At 41.0% G+C, this 16,972-nt stretch overlaps 1 protein-coding gene across 1 annotated transcript in view; it reads left to right on the top strand.

The window, feature by feature from the left end:
* Positions 1-16,457, top strand: part of LOC144797965 (vomeronasal type-2 receptor 26-like) — a 75,730-nt gene extending 59,273 nt beyond the window's left edge. The window contains exons 4-5 of the mRNA XM_078668771.1: positions 9,505-9,628; positions 15,541-16,457. Of these exons, the coding sequence (XP_078524897.1) occupies positions 9,505-9,628; positions 15,541-16,457 (1,041 nt within the window). The remainder of the gene's footprint in view (positions 1-9,504; positions 9,629-15,540) is intronic.
* Positions 16,458-16,972: the final 515 nt, after the last annotated feature.

Raw genomic sequence — 16,972 nt, 5'->3', positions numbered from 1 at the left:
GGTGTCAAAAAGAGTGGCTTTAAGCAGCTTTCTGAATTGCAAATGATCTAGACACTGTCTCAACAATAGAGGCAACTCGGTCCAGTAGTGAGGGCCGAGGTGGGAAAGAGCTCTTCCTCCTAATCTTGTTTTTCTTACTCGAGGCACCACCAACAGGTGTTTGGTACTCGAGCTGTGGGATCTCGAGGGAGCATAAGGCATGAATCTCTCGGAGAGGTGAGAAGGACCCAAGTTAAGCATTGACTTATGGCTGGTGCAGCAGATTTTAAACTTGACCCGTTGACGAATGGGGAGACAATGCAGCTTCATAAGAAGAGGGCGGGAGGGAGTCTTGGAGGGAGCATTGAGGACCAACCGTGCCGCCGTATTCTGAACTACCTGCAGTCTGCCAAGTGAGGCCTCCTTAGCAGAAACTAGCAGGTCGTTACAGTAATCCAGACGACTTAGTACAAGCGCCTGGACTAACGTTTTCCGGGAGGAATCAGGAAGCAGGGAGAAAACTCGGCAGAGTAGGCCAATTACTTGGAAGCATGAGCCCGCAGTCTGAGCAGCGTGCTCCTTCAGAATGAGTGCCTGATCGAGCCGAATACCCAGATTTTTGACTGTCGACTTAGGGGCGGGATGGGGACCTAGGTTGGTCGGCCACCAGTCAGGTGTCCATAGGAGGGGGGCCTCTCCAAAGAGCATGATCTCCGTTTTTTCCCACATTACACTGAAATAAATTGTTCTTAATCCAGTGTGATAAGGCTCTCATCCCATTGGAGAAGGCCAGCCGTACCGCCGAGGTGAACTTGTCGAATGGAAAGAGTAACTGGGTATCAACGGCATATGATATGGGAATGGACCTGTGTGATCTCAAAAGATTGGCCAAGGGAGCAATATAGATGTTAAATAATGTAGGGCTCAGACATGAGCCCTGGGGTACTCCCTTGGACAATTCTATGGGAGCCGAACGGTACGGGCCTAGGTTGACAATCTGGGAGCGGTCAGATAGAAAGCTCCTCATCCTTTGCAAGGCAGATTTTCTTAACCAAACCTCTTCCAGTCTTTTAATGAAGATATTGTGGGAGACTGTGTCTGATGCTGCGGATAGGTCCAACAGCACCAGAATCATAGAATGGCCTTTATCTAGGGTCATCCTGATGTTATCTATTACCACTAGTAATGCTGATTCAGTGCTGTATTTGGGCCTAAAACCGGACTGGGAAGGATCTAAACATCCAGTTCATTCGACAAAGTTGGAGAGGTGGGTATTTACATGTTTTTCAATTAGTGTGCTCGAGAACGAGTGAGATAGGACGGAGGTTGGAAAGATCCATCCATGGAATTTTGGTGCTCTTGCAAATTGGTCTAACCTGAGCAACTTTCCACTCTAATGGTAGATGGCTGTCTTTTAGGGAGAGATTAATAAGAGATTCCCTAGAGGGGAATAGATTTTTTGCCAAAGAAAGGAATGACTTTAGCAGGAATGTGATCAGCAGGCGAACCAGACTTTATCTTATTAATCAGTAATTCAACCTCCACTAATGTAATTGCGGGGAAGTTCTCTAACAGCTGAGGATCTGTATGATTTAGTTGATCTGAGGCCATAGCGGCCTGCTCCAGACATCCAGATACAATAATTTTTTCGGAGATAGGCTCTATCTTTTGTACAAAGTATAGGGCAATATCATTGCATAGTAGTTAGGAGGGGGCCTCGAAGCTTTCACAGGCCTTGGGATTGATAAAGAACTGGAGAATTTGGTACAAAGTTTTAGTGGAATTGCCGGCCTTGGCTAACTGAGATGTTATGTAGGTTTTCCGCGCTATTTTTATTTTCTTATGATAGCTGGACAGTGCGGAATGAAACTGCTCTCTGTCCGTCTCATTATGAGAAGCACGGCAGATTCTCTCTAGCTTCCTGTAGAGTTGTTTTTGGACTCGCAGTTGAATTGAAAACCAAACTGCCTATGGTCGGTTGGATACAAGGAAAAAACATTGGAAAAATAGGGGAAGAGCAGGGGAATGTGTTGAAATACACAGGGGAAAGGAGGAAGAAAGCAATAAAAATGAGGCAGAAAGCAGCAGGAAGCACTCAGAAAAATGGGAGACAGGAAGGAGAAAGCAGTAAAAATGAGGCAGAAAGCAGGAGGAAGCACTCAGAAAAATGGGGGGGAGAAGGAGAAAACAGTATAATTGAGGCTGAAAGAAGGAGGAAGTACTCAGAAAAACAGGAGAATAGAAGAAGAAAGCAGTAAAAACGAGGCATAAAGCAGGAGGAAGAGCTCAGAAAAAGGAAGGAGAAAGCAGTAAAAACAAGAAAAAAAGCAGGGGTGACCGATGCAGCAGCACGGGAGAGCTGGGCCTGGGACCAGTACCCAGAACCTTTCTGCTTGCGCCCTTGATTTCTTCCAAATACATCAGACTTTCTAGTTATTGCCTCTGCAGGGTGTCAATCATAGGCATCTGTATCCCTGCTAAATAGACCCTGTCCGCATCTGCTGCCACCCTCACATTCGCCGCATAGAAGCCCTTGCATTACTCTTCAAAAGCCGCATTAATCTCAACCTGTGAGTTCACCATGTACCCAGATCTGAAATGGAGAGCCGCAACTGGGCATCCCCAGCATTCCATCTGAAGGAGCCAAGCCAGTAGACGGGCAGCTTTGTCCCCCTGTTCATGCTGCCTATGGAGATATGAAACATAGTCAAAGTGAGATAGCCTACTCAACAGTGCTCTGCAGATCTTCTGCAAACCCTGTAACTCCCGACTGTCACTCTGGATCACTGCACCCTCTCTTTCAAGCACTCTAATGCGATCTTCAATCGCTAGTACATCTGATTAGAGACCCCTCCGCACCCTATTCACGGTTTTCAAGCACATTTCTTGTAGTACAATCTTGAACGCCTCCCACTCAGTCAGTGGTCCAGAGGCCGTCACCTCATTATCCTGAAAATAGTTCTCAATACTATCCTGTATTTGGGCGGTGGATCCCACATATTCCAGTGCAGGAGTAGGCAGTCAACAACTGGGAATATCAGAACTTCAGGCTGTCATGTGAGTCACTTGTGCCACCAGTGAAATATATGCCGAAATCTAACACCAACATCTTTCGGCCTTTAATCAAGAAAACATGTACCACTACTGGCTCCTAATAAGGAACCCAAGAGTATACCAGTTTCAGTTAGTAGTTTGTCTCAGGCATTTCTGGGTGGGTTTCCAGGGCTGGAAGTGCAGAAAACATCAGAAACTAGACAACTTGAAAGCAGGAGCGTAACACAGGCCCCTGCAGCCCCAGCTCTTCAAAGGGGCCTCAAACCCATCAGAGGGCCACATTAAGCCTAAGGCCAATGGATATTGCATATGTAAGATATGGTAGACTCATAGCACCTCATCACATTCTGCAGGGGGTGTGCCATCATTCTAATTTAAGTCACTACTTGAAAGAAGAGTGAGAAATGCTTTCAGAATTTAAAATAACACAATTGGATAAGGGAGCTTTGGGAAGCCAGGGGGTAGGTGAAAATGTTGTATGAATTGTGTTGGTAATGTTTTCACTGAAAGAGGCATGAGGGCCCTTTTATGTAAGAGCATGGAATTGTTGTGAAACAGCAGTGGAAAAGGGTATCTTAGAAGAATTGCTAATTGGGTCTGCCGTAGTATTTTCGTGCTAGATTGAGAAGAGCAGCTGGCATATTATTCTCCCCTATGGATCTTTTTGTTTTCCTCTCTATCATTTAAGGGTTGCATGTTTTTATGTAAACTCCTCACACACTGCTCGCGGGCATAACTATAAGCACTCTCCAGAGTCACCTTCATTGTACACCAAAGCTGACACTATGGGCCTGATCTCAGGTGCCGCAGAGGAGTAGTCAGAATTTATTGCGACAACAAAAAACAATAACCAGGGGTTCAAATTAAGCAGGTACACTTACTACATCAAAATCTTCATGTCCCGAACAACACCACAACTTTTACCTCCCAGAAAATTTAAATATGTTTTACCGCATCACATATACTAAGAAAAGCAGACTTCATCGAACAAGGCAATTACCAGATGTGATAAAATCCACACAACTAGGATTGTTGACCCCTTTGCAAACAGGGTTGTGTGAAGTGGTTGGAATTATACGGCACACATTCAATTAGGCCCTGTAGGATAATAGCACTACACACACACACCATAAAGTGTGTGAGAATGAAGGCCTGTGGCAGGCAAAATAAATGTTTACGGTACTAAAGATTGCCGGTAGGCTAATGGCTCACTTACCATTTGGCCCTCTTCTTAGTCACCCCTTTGGTATCGCTCTTCTTAGTCACGGCCCATATCGTATAGGAGAGTATCTAGCAGTACCGAACTATGATCACATGTCGCACTGATCTCATGCATAAGATTTGGATATATTAATAACAATATGATGAGGAATCCTTTGGAAGGGGACTGAAATCAAAATCGCAATTCTCAATGAGGATAAAGAAGGACCCACATCTAGCTGTTGCATAAAGACAGGTATTCGGCGTAGGTGTGCCATCTTGTTGTTGATCTTCTCTGTACAATACCTGGCATATCCACCACCGATATTAAACAGCATTAATATCATGTAAACAACACAAATGTTTTCACAAAAATATTCTGATGACAAGAATATTATGGGACAGAATATTGCAGGTTAGAGTACTGTACTTTTAAGTATGTATTTATTTTTATTTTAAATAGTTGTATTAATTACTTTGCAATGGTTTATGATTTTGTGTACAATAAGTTAATATTATGTTATATGTTAATACCAGGCTGACCTGTTTTCAGGTTAAACCTATAATAACTGATAAAACTCCATCAAAAGCAAAATAGCCCTCACCAGTGTAAACATACAAACACTGAAAACACCTTCGCAACCACAAACTAAATGCCATTCAAAGGAAGGAAAAGGTGAGTGAAAGAGTCATTTTAATCCTATCCTGAAAAAAATGCCAATACAATGTAACTTTGTTATACAGGCAATTTCAAGAAAGACTGGGCTAACAATATTCTGCTTGAGTTTTGTTATTTAGGGATGTCACTAAAATTTTGTTTCTTCTTCCTTTTGCTTTTTTCGGTTTTGTGATCTTTGGTCTAGAGATGCAGGGTTTAGAAGCATGTTTTAGGTCTTATTTAAATAGTTTATAAACTGCAGAGAATCAGGAAATATCAAAATCATATTTGATATTTTGGCTATGTTTGATTCTTTCACTGCTTTGTAAAATAGCTGGTTTCATAAGACTCGTTCCCAATATGTAGCATCACATTTATCCACAGATAGAGAATGGGTAAAACCCTTTGATACATTAGCTCCCTTTTCTAGCTAATCAGTATTGATAGTAGGTGAATTGCCAAACCCCCCAGGCTTTAAACATTCAATGCAAGATGTAGTGACAGGCATGTGTGAAAAGACTGCTGTCCCCAAGCATCTGTGATATTGGTGAAAACATGACACCAGACATTAGAATGCAGTTTCACTTGGAATGCTGCTTCAAAAAGTTCTTGCCAAGTTCAACAAAGATTGAAGTGATATTGTTTATATTTGCTGTAATTTAGCTACGTATAGGAAAAAGTTGTGTGATGACCTGTCAAAATCGATACTTGAGCTGAAGTGCTTCACTGTAAGAGATCCTTGCCACTTGCTAGATGGTATGCTGAAAGCATTTTTACAATCTTCAGAGTTAATGAAGAATGCAATTGACTTTGTAGTCCTTTCTGGTGCACTGTTTCGTTATGCGTGGTAACTTATTTATAATTATTATTTAAAACATGTGTTAAGCGCATACCTACACAAGGGCATCCCAGCGCTGAAAATGGTGCAAACACAGAGACTACCAAACCAAGTTAGGAAAAAGCCAGGTTTTGAGAACTTTACGAAAGGCCAAATGATTGGGTTCAATATGCATGTGGAGGGGAAGGAAATTCCATAACCTAGCAGCATTATATGAAAACAGACGTCCACCACTTTTTGCCCTTTCAATTCTTGGAACTAAGGCAAGGCGGAGGTCATCCGCTCGCAGACATCTGTTCGCTTGATAGGGCAGAATGATGGACGAGTTAATGGACGGTCCCTCCCTGCTAGTGTCTTATGAGCAATGCAGAGTGCTTTGTGTGGCATCAAAGAAAGAGTCATCCCAACTGTGTCATTTAACTGGTTGTTCTCAGTCATGGAGGCCGTGAATGCTACATTATCCATGCGGCGACCATTTACAGAATCTTTGCTTAGTGGTGAAGACAAAGGCAAGAAATGCAAGGATCTTTGGTTGCATATTGATAATGAGAAGAAAAGTACACTCTACTGCATTCTTAGATTTTTACAGGAAAACATGGCTGCTGTAGTGGACATAATCAAAGAACTAGATTGTGAAAACACCCTTGTCAACCAAATGTTAAGCGTAATTGGTGTAGATGTGAAACATGTCCTTGAGAGTGGGCAGGGCGACACTTTTATTTACTTTGACACTACAACAAGTTCCATGTGAGAATTCTTGCCTCTTGGAAAGCAAATAAATGTTGAGGAGCAGTTCAGGATATTTTATTTTACAGTACATGAGAAATGGCTAGGAATGATGCATAGAAATGTCCCTTCACTAACCATGGCATTTAAAGTCAATGAAGCCTCACTGAGGTACTCTGCACAAGTTCTAGATTCCTTCCGTAAGAGGACATTTTCTCTGCACTTTGAAAAGTACTGCTTCCTTTTTTACTGCTTCAATAACTGAGGGCACATGCGTCCAGTTCAACGAATATGTTGCAGAACCTGTCCCAGAGAATTGCAATCTTCTGGTGCACCAGTTTTGGCATGGAAAGCTATTTCAGTCACCAGAGTTAGAAAATTGTGTACTGGCTGTTTTGCCATTGCCCGTCTTAAGTGGCAATGTTGAGAGTGCCTTTTGAAAGATAAACGTTTAATGGGAAGGAAAGAGTGAGCGCGCATGACCACAGACTCACTAAAGAAGTATTGTATGGTGTACTACAGTAAGTTTCATTTACAAAAATATATTTGGACCTCATATATCCTGTACGTACACTGTCTATACACATGCACAATCAGTGCAGAAAGAAGCAATAATAAAAGCAAAACATTCCATAAACAACTGAAAAACACTGTTTCTGTTGTTTTTAATGGGGTGAAAATGTGTAACTACTGATAACCACTGTTTTTTTAAGGTATTGAAAACACTGAAAAAACCCAGCCAGAATTTACCAAAAATAGAAACTGAAAAGAGGAAAGCCTAGTTATTATTATTTGTTTGTAATGTAATGTAATTTCTTTTTATTAATGTTGTATTGTTTAGGTCATATATGTATAGAGTTTTTGATTTTGTAAACCCTTTCAATTATTGGCAAGTTGTTGGATTTGTAGACAAGTAGGCTGGGAAATGTTTTTCCATACATCGTTACATTTTGTATAGCTTTTGTCAATTTTTAAACGTTCATTGGTAAACTAGATTATATACCATGTAAATTATTCAATTAATATATTACTTATTATTTTTGTAAATTGTTAATTGTATATTTTAATTTGGTTAATTATATCATTATTTATGTAAATTATTCAATTAAAACATTATTGAATAATTTTTTGTAAATAGTTAACTGTTTATTTTAACTGGATAGATTATTGATTATTTAAACTGTATTTTTTTTAATTAATCGATTTAATTGATATGTTATTTCTTTAAGTATTCAGTATTTTTTGTAATTATTTTTACTGGTCATCATTTTTTACAGGTTGTTGGGACTGTGTTATTAGTTTTAGGTTGTTTATACAAATTTGAAATTTTATGTGTTTTTCCTACGTATTTTTGTAATTTCTTTTTAATTAAATAAATGTTTGTATTTTGATGTTAAAAATTATTTTATGCCAATTATTAGATATGATTATGTATTTTACCAACAGTTTCTCTACTGTTCCTTAGGTTCAAGTGGAAATATTCAATCTGACAAATCTTTCACCCTCAAAGTTCAAAGCTTTCCCTACTGTTGCTTACGTTGGGGTGGGAATATTAAATCTGCCAATGCCCTACTGTTGTTTAGGTTTGCATGCGAATGGTAAATCTGACTCCTCCAAAGTGAAAAATCTTCACTAATGGTACTTAGTTCAGAGTGAGACTAGTATATTTGACCCCTCAAAAGTCTAACACTTTCCTTACTGCTGCCAAGGTTGGAGTGGGAATACATATGCTGCGTTTTTAAATGTGTTTAATTATTTGGCTTTTAAAAAAATAGTTTCAATGCTGATTGATATGTTGTTTATTGTATCTTTGTTTCTATAAATCAGTATTTATTATATTTTTTAATACAAAATGTATTGTTTCGTTATTTATTGTATAGCTCTTGTAAGTGATATTTTATGGAAGTTAATTAATTTTTGTACGTTATATTTTTACATACTTTCCATATATCCACTCACCTATGCAATGTCAACATTTAGGACCACTATATCTTGCAGAAATAATTTTTGTACATTACATTATAAGAATGTAAATGCGATATTTAGGACCACTTATTTGGGCACAATATTTTTGTATTATGAAATGTTTGATGACAATAGTATGTCATTGAAGCCTCTGACAGTCAATGAGACATTGGCATCAGAAAATTAACCAACTTATTCAAGGAGGCAACAAAAGCCCCTTCTAAATCCATTTCTAAACCCTTTTGTAGGGGTTGGTAAAACTTAACAGACTCCTAAAATGTGTTTGATACATAGGCACAACATTTTTTGCCGTTCAATCTCTGAATCAGAGTATTGCACAGACACAAATGTTTCATATAGCTGTCGATAGATTGTGTATGGAACTTCAGCCTTCACAGGAAAGCAGATGAAGATATAGAAATGGAATGCTCAAGCTTGTCAGTCACTCGAGCTATATTAATACAGACATGTATCTGCACTTCATAATTTGAGGTAGTTGAATCTGCAAACTACTAGCCACAAAGGGGGAAAGGGAAAAAAACACATCAAGTGCCACTGGAAGTACTTATTCTCTTCCCCACAGTGCAATAAGTTTAATGAAAATGCCGTTTTTTAAAAACATTTATTTTAATTCATATTGAATTACCAAGTTTTTTTGTCTGCAGAGTCCTGTCACCCTTCAGTGAAAAAGACTGTGACGAAGAGGCAAAGTGGTAATCATTATAAAATAACAGTCATTTTGGTTCAGTATTAAGGTTTTCATGGAAGTTGGCAGTAGGACTAAGAATACTGGTGGGGTATTGTAATAAGGTACATATCACATAATACTATAGAAATGACGATTCCAAGAGGCATATGATTACAGTTGGTTTTGCTGCCTGGTCAGTGCAAGTAGTTAGTGGCCAGGAGATCAAGTGGCTGATTACACTGAGGCATTGGCAGAGTAGGGCTGGTGCCTTCATACACCTTTACATCTTCCTGGTAAGATACTTTGCCTGCTCTGGGCACATACTGTGCCCATCTGTACCTGCATGAAAATACATGCTAGCCTGCAGTGTCTCAGTGTTTCTCAATTTGACCAAAGGTTCCCCATTCAGTCTGCAGCGAGAGCTGTGTTCCTGGATATCGAAAAGCCGCCCAAGAAGGACAGCCGCCCTGCTGCTTTGACTGTGTCCTGTGTGCTGAAGGAGAAATTTCAAATGAAACAGGTACTTTTCTTTTGCAAACTGACATGGTCTTGTGTGACATTTGCTGAGAAAACAACACTGACTTTGAATGAGTTGAGAGATAGGTATTTTAGTTGACATTAACTTATGTCGATATATAATTAACACTCCTTTCCCCTTTCTATTCAAAGTCTTTTGCCTACCTTTTACTCTTCTCTCGTCTCTCTACACCATTTCGTTTCTTCCATATTGGGTTCAATCGTCACCATTTATCCCTATCCTAACACTAGCAGGGCCTTGAGCCAGCTTCCCCCTCATCACATCGCTCTTGCCGCTCCATACTGCCAGCACTTCAGTCTTCTTAGCTTATTTTTTCTTCTGCCTTATTTGTTCTTTTGATTCTATTTTTCCTTCTGCCTCTACCTTTCCTTTGCTCTGCCTTCTTTTGCACTCTACCTTTCCTGTTTCTGCCTTCTTTTTTGACCGTCTACTGCCATTATTTCTGCCATTTTCCTTCCTTCCCATTTCCCACCCTCCCATCACTCCTGCCTCCTCCCAGGACCTACGTAATGAGTCTGCAGGCAGACCCCATTGAGGAGGTGCTCGAGCCAGCTCCCCCTCTGCACAGCACTCCTGCCAGTCTGTTCTGCCAGCATTGCAGTCTTCTTGCCTGATTTTCTCTTCTCCCTTATTTGTCCTTCTGACTCTGTTTTTCCTTCTGCATCTACCTTTCATCTACTCTGCCTTCTTTTGTGCTCTATCTTTCCTGCTTCTGCCTTCACACCATGGATATGTGGGTCATGATCTCTTCCCTCACCCCGGATATCATCTTCCGCACAGAGACCTGGCTGAGCCCCACATCTGCACCGGACATGGCCATTGCCACCATTGAAGGGTCCGAACCAACAAACATGGAGGTGAAATTGCCATCATCTACTAGGTCACCATCCTCTGCGCGGCCTCCTCAAAGGACTCAACCCAGATAATAGAGCATCTCAACTTCCAAATCCACATACATGGAAAAAACCATCAGTGGTACCCTCGCCTACGGACCACCAGGACCACGCCCTAGCTTCTGTAATGCCATCTCTGACCTCCTTGCACTGATCACCATTGAATATGAGCACTACATCTTCCAAGGAGAGTTTAACTTTCATCTTGATGACCCCAGAAATACAAACACAACCAACCTCCCAAAAGCATGAGCAACATCAGTTGCAAGCAACATCTCACCAACCCTACCCACATTGCAAGACACACACTCAACCCCATTTTCATGACCAATGACAGAGTTAAGCAAAACCATGTCTCACAGCTCACCTGGACAGACCACTACAGTGTCCACTTCACCATCCTAGGACCTACCTACACGGGCACCAAGTCCCTCTAGCTCCACATGTAGAAACTGGAAAAAGATATCAGGAGACCAGTGGAACAACACTCTCAACTCCCACCTTCCAGACACAATATCGAACCCAGACCAGACTGAGAAGAACTTCTCCTAGTAGAACACAGGATGCACTGACACATTTGTGCCCACCAAGCCAGCCAAATCCAAATGATTCCAAAGAGCTGTAATCCACAAAACTGTCTCATTGCTCCACCAATTCAAGAAAAAACTCAAGACCTGGCTGTTCGAATGAGTGGATCACCACCTAGAGGTAGCAACTCCAGCATTTTGAGATCCTCACAAGTGATTTGCTGAACTTTATATATACCTGATTGATTGAACAATTCATCCATCTTTTCTCACTCACAGCATCTATCCCTCTCTGTGTTCATTCTTTACTCTTCTCTCACCTGTTTTAGGTCTTGATAACTCCCATCTCCCAATAACAATTCTTTAATCAAAGCTATGTTTTATCAACACTTCCAAAGAATTCTAATGATTTTGGAATGCACTCAACATCTACTAGAAGACTCTAACGCATTTTGTTGATGTATTGTGTTGTGGTTTCTTGATGTGGACACCGGTGGAGTCAGACTCAAATCAATGTTTCAATATCAAATTAAAGTGGGTTAAACTAGATTAATTAGGAAATCAGTAGAAAATTAGGTGACTTGGATATGGTGCTTGATTTTGCCCACAATGGCTACTCCCGAGTTAGTTCTGACCATCTAGTTAGGAATATGTGGCTGTGAGAAATACCAGGATCAGTGGGTGGCAGATGAGAAGGCAATGTGGGAGAGAAAGAGCCAAGGGGCGAGCTCTTAAATGAACCGAAGGATTAGTAGAATCATGGCCTGATATGTACCAAGATTACATGGGTGAGCCAAAGTCTCTGGGCTGCACTCGGCCTACTGCACCAACATGTCATTAGGAGTTGGAGGGCCTGTCTCCACTTCAGACTTTGTATTGAGCTGGGGGCAATTATTGCCCAAGGACCTCAGATGCAGATAGGTGAAGGGGTGCATTGGGCTTGTTAGAGTCCTAATGAGGTAGTGCCATAACACCTGTTTGCTCACTGTGTCCCATGAGATAGTCTATCAGATTTCTCATGTCCTTCCTGACTATCACATTGGACCAGTTACAAATTTGACCTTGTTTCCCTTCCTCGACTGACCGGACTACCTTCACTAGGTGATGTAGACTCTGGGTGGCTTTGGCAGCGACTTCATGTTGAGACATAAGGTGTACTGCAGGGTAGTTGTATTAAATTATCAGAGTAGAAGGCGTTTGTTTACACTGAATAAAATATGACAATCTGTGGGCTCTGATGTATCTGCTGAAGCACCTAAAAGTGAACAATGACTTTTGAGGTAGATGGAGTGCCCCTTGCGTGGGAGATATCACTGAAGACCTCCTGTCTGAAGACTAACACCCACCAATAGGCTGGAAAAGTGCCAACTCAAGCTATCTACTACTGTTACCAGGTTGGCAGTTGTTGCGGGGGATGGAGGTGGCTGGTAAATTGATGTATTAATGTGTGTGAACCTCTTTCCGATAATCACATTTTTGTCTCTCTGGTTGGCCCAACCTGAATTTTCCGGGGGATGACAAATATGCAGTCTGACTCAAATGTCTCCAAAGCTGATGCTCAAATCCCAATGACAGCTTTCATTTTTAAAAGCCTTGAAAAAAATTGCATGAATGACTTTGACAGCCATCTGTTCTCTTAAATTGTATGCTTATGATGTGTGTCTTCATATCTTGTGCTTCTGGACTGGGCATAGTTTGAGTGACATCTTGTCTTGATGATGTTTACCTTCAGGTTCTAATTCTGTGGTCCTGACATGTACCCTCCTCTCACCCACTTTCTTCTTTGTTTCTGAGCTGAAAGAAAATATTCCTTGTTCTATTTTAGACACTTAGCTGTGAAACCAATGACCCAGTTTATTTTTTGTTCTTATGCAGGGCGGACGAGGTAGGAGGCTATTGCCTGTCTATTTAATAGAGTTGTTTGTGAGCTGTTTGGCAGTAATGGGGGAGCGTTAAACCATTTAAAAAATATTGTGCAACATAGCCTCTCCCCAATTGGGATATTATGTCTAATCGGCCATATAGACTATTGCTCATTTTATAGATGTGCAGCCAAATATATTAAATTTCTTGCTCTCATGACTTGGGAATATTTTGCACTACCACCATATCTCTTGGACAAGGGTTGGGAAATCATGAAAAACAATGTCATCCTCAAGGCTCTTGTGGTTATTACGTTCTTTAATGTCAGTGGGCTCACCTATTATATCAAACACAAAAAAAACAAAAAAAAACAGAATGGCACTAAATTATATGGCATAGAAACACCTGGCCAATGGACTTCAAAATCGTTGACTGCTGGGACTCATAAAGGGTCATCAATGGAATGCGAAAAGGGAATGTGGATGAGGGCTAGGTTGAGGATGTGAGGAGATGGAGTACTAGTAGTAGATGAGTCTTGGGTACTCAATTGTCACAGGTACATAGGTTTAGTAATTCTGACATTTCTATTTTATGCTGGGCTAAGCTGAAATGTGTTCCTCAAAGATGATACTGATCTATAGGAGGCTTTTGATGCTTTGCACTTTCATTCTTCAGAACTGTAGGTGGTAGTGCTCTGACTCATCCCGTGGCTGCATATATGTAACTCTCCGACAGTGCTGTTAATATACATGACATTATTTTGATTATGGCTCATGTTTAATTTTCTTTTGCTGATCACAAATGACACATATGGGCTCGAAAACTTTCTCTCATTTCTCTGCTTTTTCTCATTCTTTCTTCCCACTGCTGCTTTGCTGTTTGTCTCTCCACTGTTAAAACCTCCAGCACTGCTGTTTCATTCGCAAATATCTTCAAACAAACTGGAACGAATCCTCAGACCTAGAGACCAGATTGATTAAAGGTTGTACTTATTTATAAAAAGCAAGGAGGCCATTATCACTGATAAGATTTTAAAAATAAAAAAGTACATTATTCTGCTACAGTGGCACCAGGCTTTCATTCTGGCCTGTGCTTTTGTATCTGAAAGTAGTTGAACCTGAACGTCAGTAGGTGTTTGGTAGTGTGTGCTTGTATATTTGAAGGTAGTTGAACCTGGACGTCAGTAAGGGTTTGGTAGCGGTGCTTGTGTATTTGAAGGTAGTTGAACCTGGACGTCAGTAAGTGTTTGGTAGGAGTGTTTGTGTATTTGAAGGTAGTTGAACCTGGACATCAGTAAGTGTTTGGTAGGGGTGCTTGTATATTTGAAGGTAGTTGAACCTGGACGTCAGTAAGGGTTTGGTAACGGTGCTTGTGTATTTGAAGGTAGTTGAACCTGGACGTCAGTAAGTGTTTGGTAGGGGTGTTTGTGTATTTGAAGGTAGTTGAACCTGGACGTCGGTAAGTGTTTGGTAGGGGTGTTTGTGTATTTGAAGGTAGTTGAACCTGGACGTCAGTAAGTGTTTGGTAGGGGTGCTTGTATATTCGAAGGTAGTTGAACCTGGACGTCAGTAAGGGTTTGGTAGCGGGTGCTTGTGTATTTGAAGGTAGTTGAACCTGGACGTCAGTAATTGTTTGGTAGTGAGTGCTTGTATATTTGAAGGTAGTTGAACCTGGACGTCAGTAAGAGTTTGGTAGCGGGTGCTTTTGTATTTGGAGGTAGTTGAACCTGGACGTCAGTAAGAGGTTGGTAGCGGGTGCTTTTGTATTTGGAGGTAGTTGAACCTTGACGTCAGTAAGAGTTTGGTAGCGGGTGCTTTTGTACATCAGTAAGGGTAGAGCAAAGCACTCACCACCAAACCCATACTGACGTCCAGGTTCAAACACCTCATAGAGAGTGCTTTTGTATTTGAAGGTGTTTGAACCACCTGGACGTCAGTAAGGGTTTGGTAGTGAGTGCTTTGCGCTGCGGTCCTCCTTGTGGTCATGAAGGCTATCTAAGAATATAAATTAGGGCAGCAAACAGGTGGGTGTTGAGGGACCAAAGGTGTAACAAGAGGACGACCCTATGAGAACATTAAGGTCAAAGGGGATATGATCTCAGTTCTGCTTCCATGACATTTTGTTGGCTCGTCATTTATGATTGAAAGACTTGCAGAGATGCTGTAAAATACATAAACAAATGCATTATTCTTGAATGCATACTGTTTGCAAAAGCAGCATAAATTCTGGTAAGCATGAGGAATTCATCTGTGGAAGGAGACACATTCTTGCCGCCCTCTGACCATATTATGCCTTACACCAGCTCTGCTTCACAGCAGAGCAAAACAACCCCATTACCATTGATGTCCTGATTTGGTTGCTGCTTACGGCCATATTGAATGGATTAATGCAGTCCTCAGCCCAGTCAAGAATCAATAAGGATTACTAACTGAACTGTTCAATCACACCACAGAAGGTTCTCTGAGTGTATCAGAAAGTGTTTATCAAAACAGCCATTCTTTTCATATGTCTATGCATCATTGAATGTCTCTACAACCTTTAATTGTTAATGCCTGTTCATAATGCACATTGAATTTGTGAAATTGTTACAAATCACAGTTTTATTTTTCAGATTCCAATGCCTGTTGGAAGTGTCCAAGTGACCAGTGGCCCAACGAGAAGAGAAATGAATGTGTTCCAAAGGAAATAGAATATCTTTCTTATGAGGAGCCATTGGGAGCCACCTTGACTGGGGCAGCCAATCTAGGTTCCTTCTCAAGTATTATTGTTCTGTGCATCTTTGTAAAGTACCGGCATACACCAGTTGTCAAAGCTAACAACAGGAACCTCACCTACCTTCTCCTCGGAGCCCTCCTAATCTGCTTCCTATGTTCTTTGCTTTTCATTGGACTCCCACATCCAGTAAGCTGTCTTCTCCGCCAGGCAGCTTTTGGCATTATGTTCATCATCTGTGTGTCTTGTGTGTTGGCCAAGACCATCATGGTGGTCATCGCATTCAATGCCACAAAGCCAGGTAGTAACATGAGGAAGTGGCTGGGTCCAAAGGTTCCAGTGTTTACAATCTCTGGTTGCACACTTGGTCAACTCCTGATCTGTGCCACATGGCTGCTTCTGTGCCCTCCTTTTCCAGAGAAGAATATGGAAGTGAAGACTGGCACCATCATCTTTCAGTGCAATGAATGCTCAGTGCCTGCCTTCTGGTGCATGCTGGGATATATGGGGCTGTTGGCTGGTATTAGTTTTGTAGTAGCATTCTTTTCACGCAGACTGCCTGATAGCTTTAATGAAGCAAAATGGATCACATTTAGCATGCTTGTGTTCATCAGTGTGTGGGGATCCTTTGTTCCTGGACACCTGAGCACACAGGGGAAATACACAGTGGCTGTGGAGGTTTTTGCCATTGTCTCGTCCAGCGCTGGAGTACTTGTTTGCATTTTTCTCCCAAAGTGTTACATCATATTGCTGAAACCAGAGAGAAACACCAGAGAACAATTGTTGGGGAAAGGAACCAAGACAAGAAACAGATAGCTTTGGAGAAAGCATACAACTGATATTGAACAGTGTAGATGTAGCTCTGCAGCAATACTCCTTATCACTGATTTCCTTATGATCTGCTCTTCAACAGCAGAGGGAGAGTAAGGGGCAGACAAGGCAGCTCTGAATAAGCTGGTGTCAATATTACCCTTTCCCAGACTTAAAAAACCTGATGACTTGGATGGTATCTCATTTTAAATATTGTTTTGTGAAACATCCCATGTATCTCAAAAATAGAAAATCTCACTTATGCGAACTTGTGAGGTCATTCCTTGTGACCAACTAGGATTGAGTAGAACTCCATAAAGTTCCTACATGTCCACTTTAAGAAGAATATAGCTTCACAGAAATGGTAACTTACATGTTTGAATTGGTAATGAACTCTTTATACTTGCATACTTAAATGGTTGATACACTGTAGTTTTCTTCTCGTTTTCTTATTTTTCCTCTTCAGAGTCTTCTTTAAAGGAAACAATAAGACTGTCCTTTTGCATAATAAAAATCTCCCT

Source organism: Lissotriton helveticus, chromosome 12 (assembly GCF_964261635.1).
Source record: "Lissotriton helveticus chromosome 12, aLisHel1.1, whole genome shotgun sequence".
Classification (NCBI taxonomy): Eukaryota; Metazoa; Chordata; class Amphibia; order Caudata; family Salamandridae; genus Lissotriton; species Lissotriton helveticus.
Note: the sequence above shows the minus strand (reverse complement) of the source record. Positions and strands in the feature narration are given on the sequence as shown.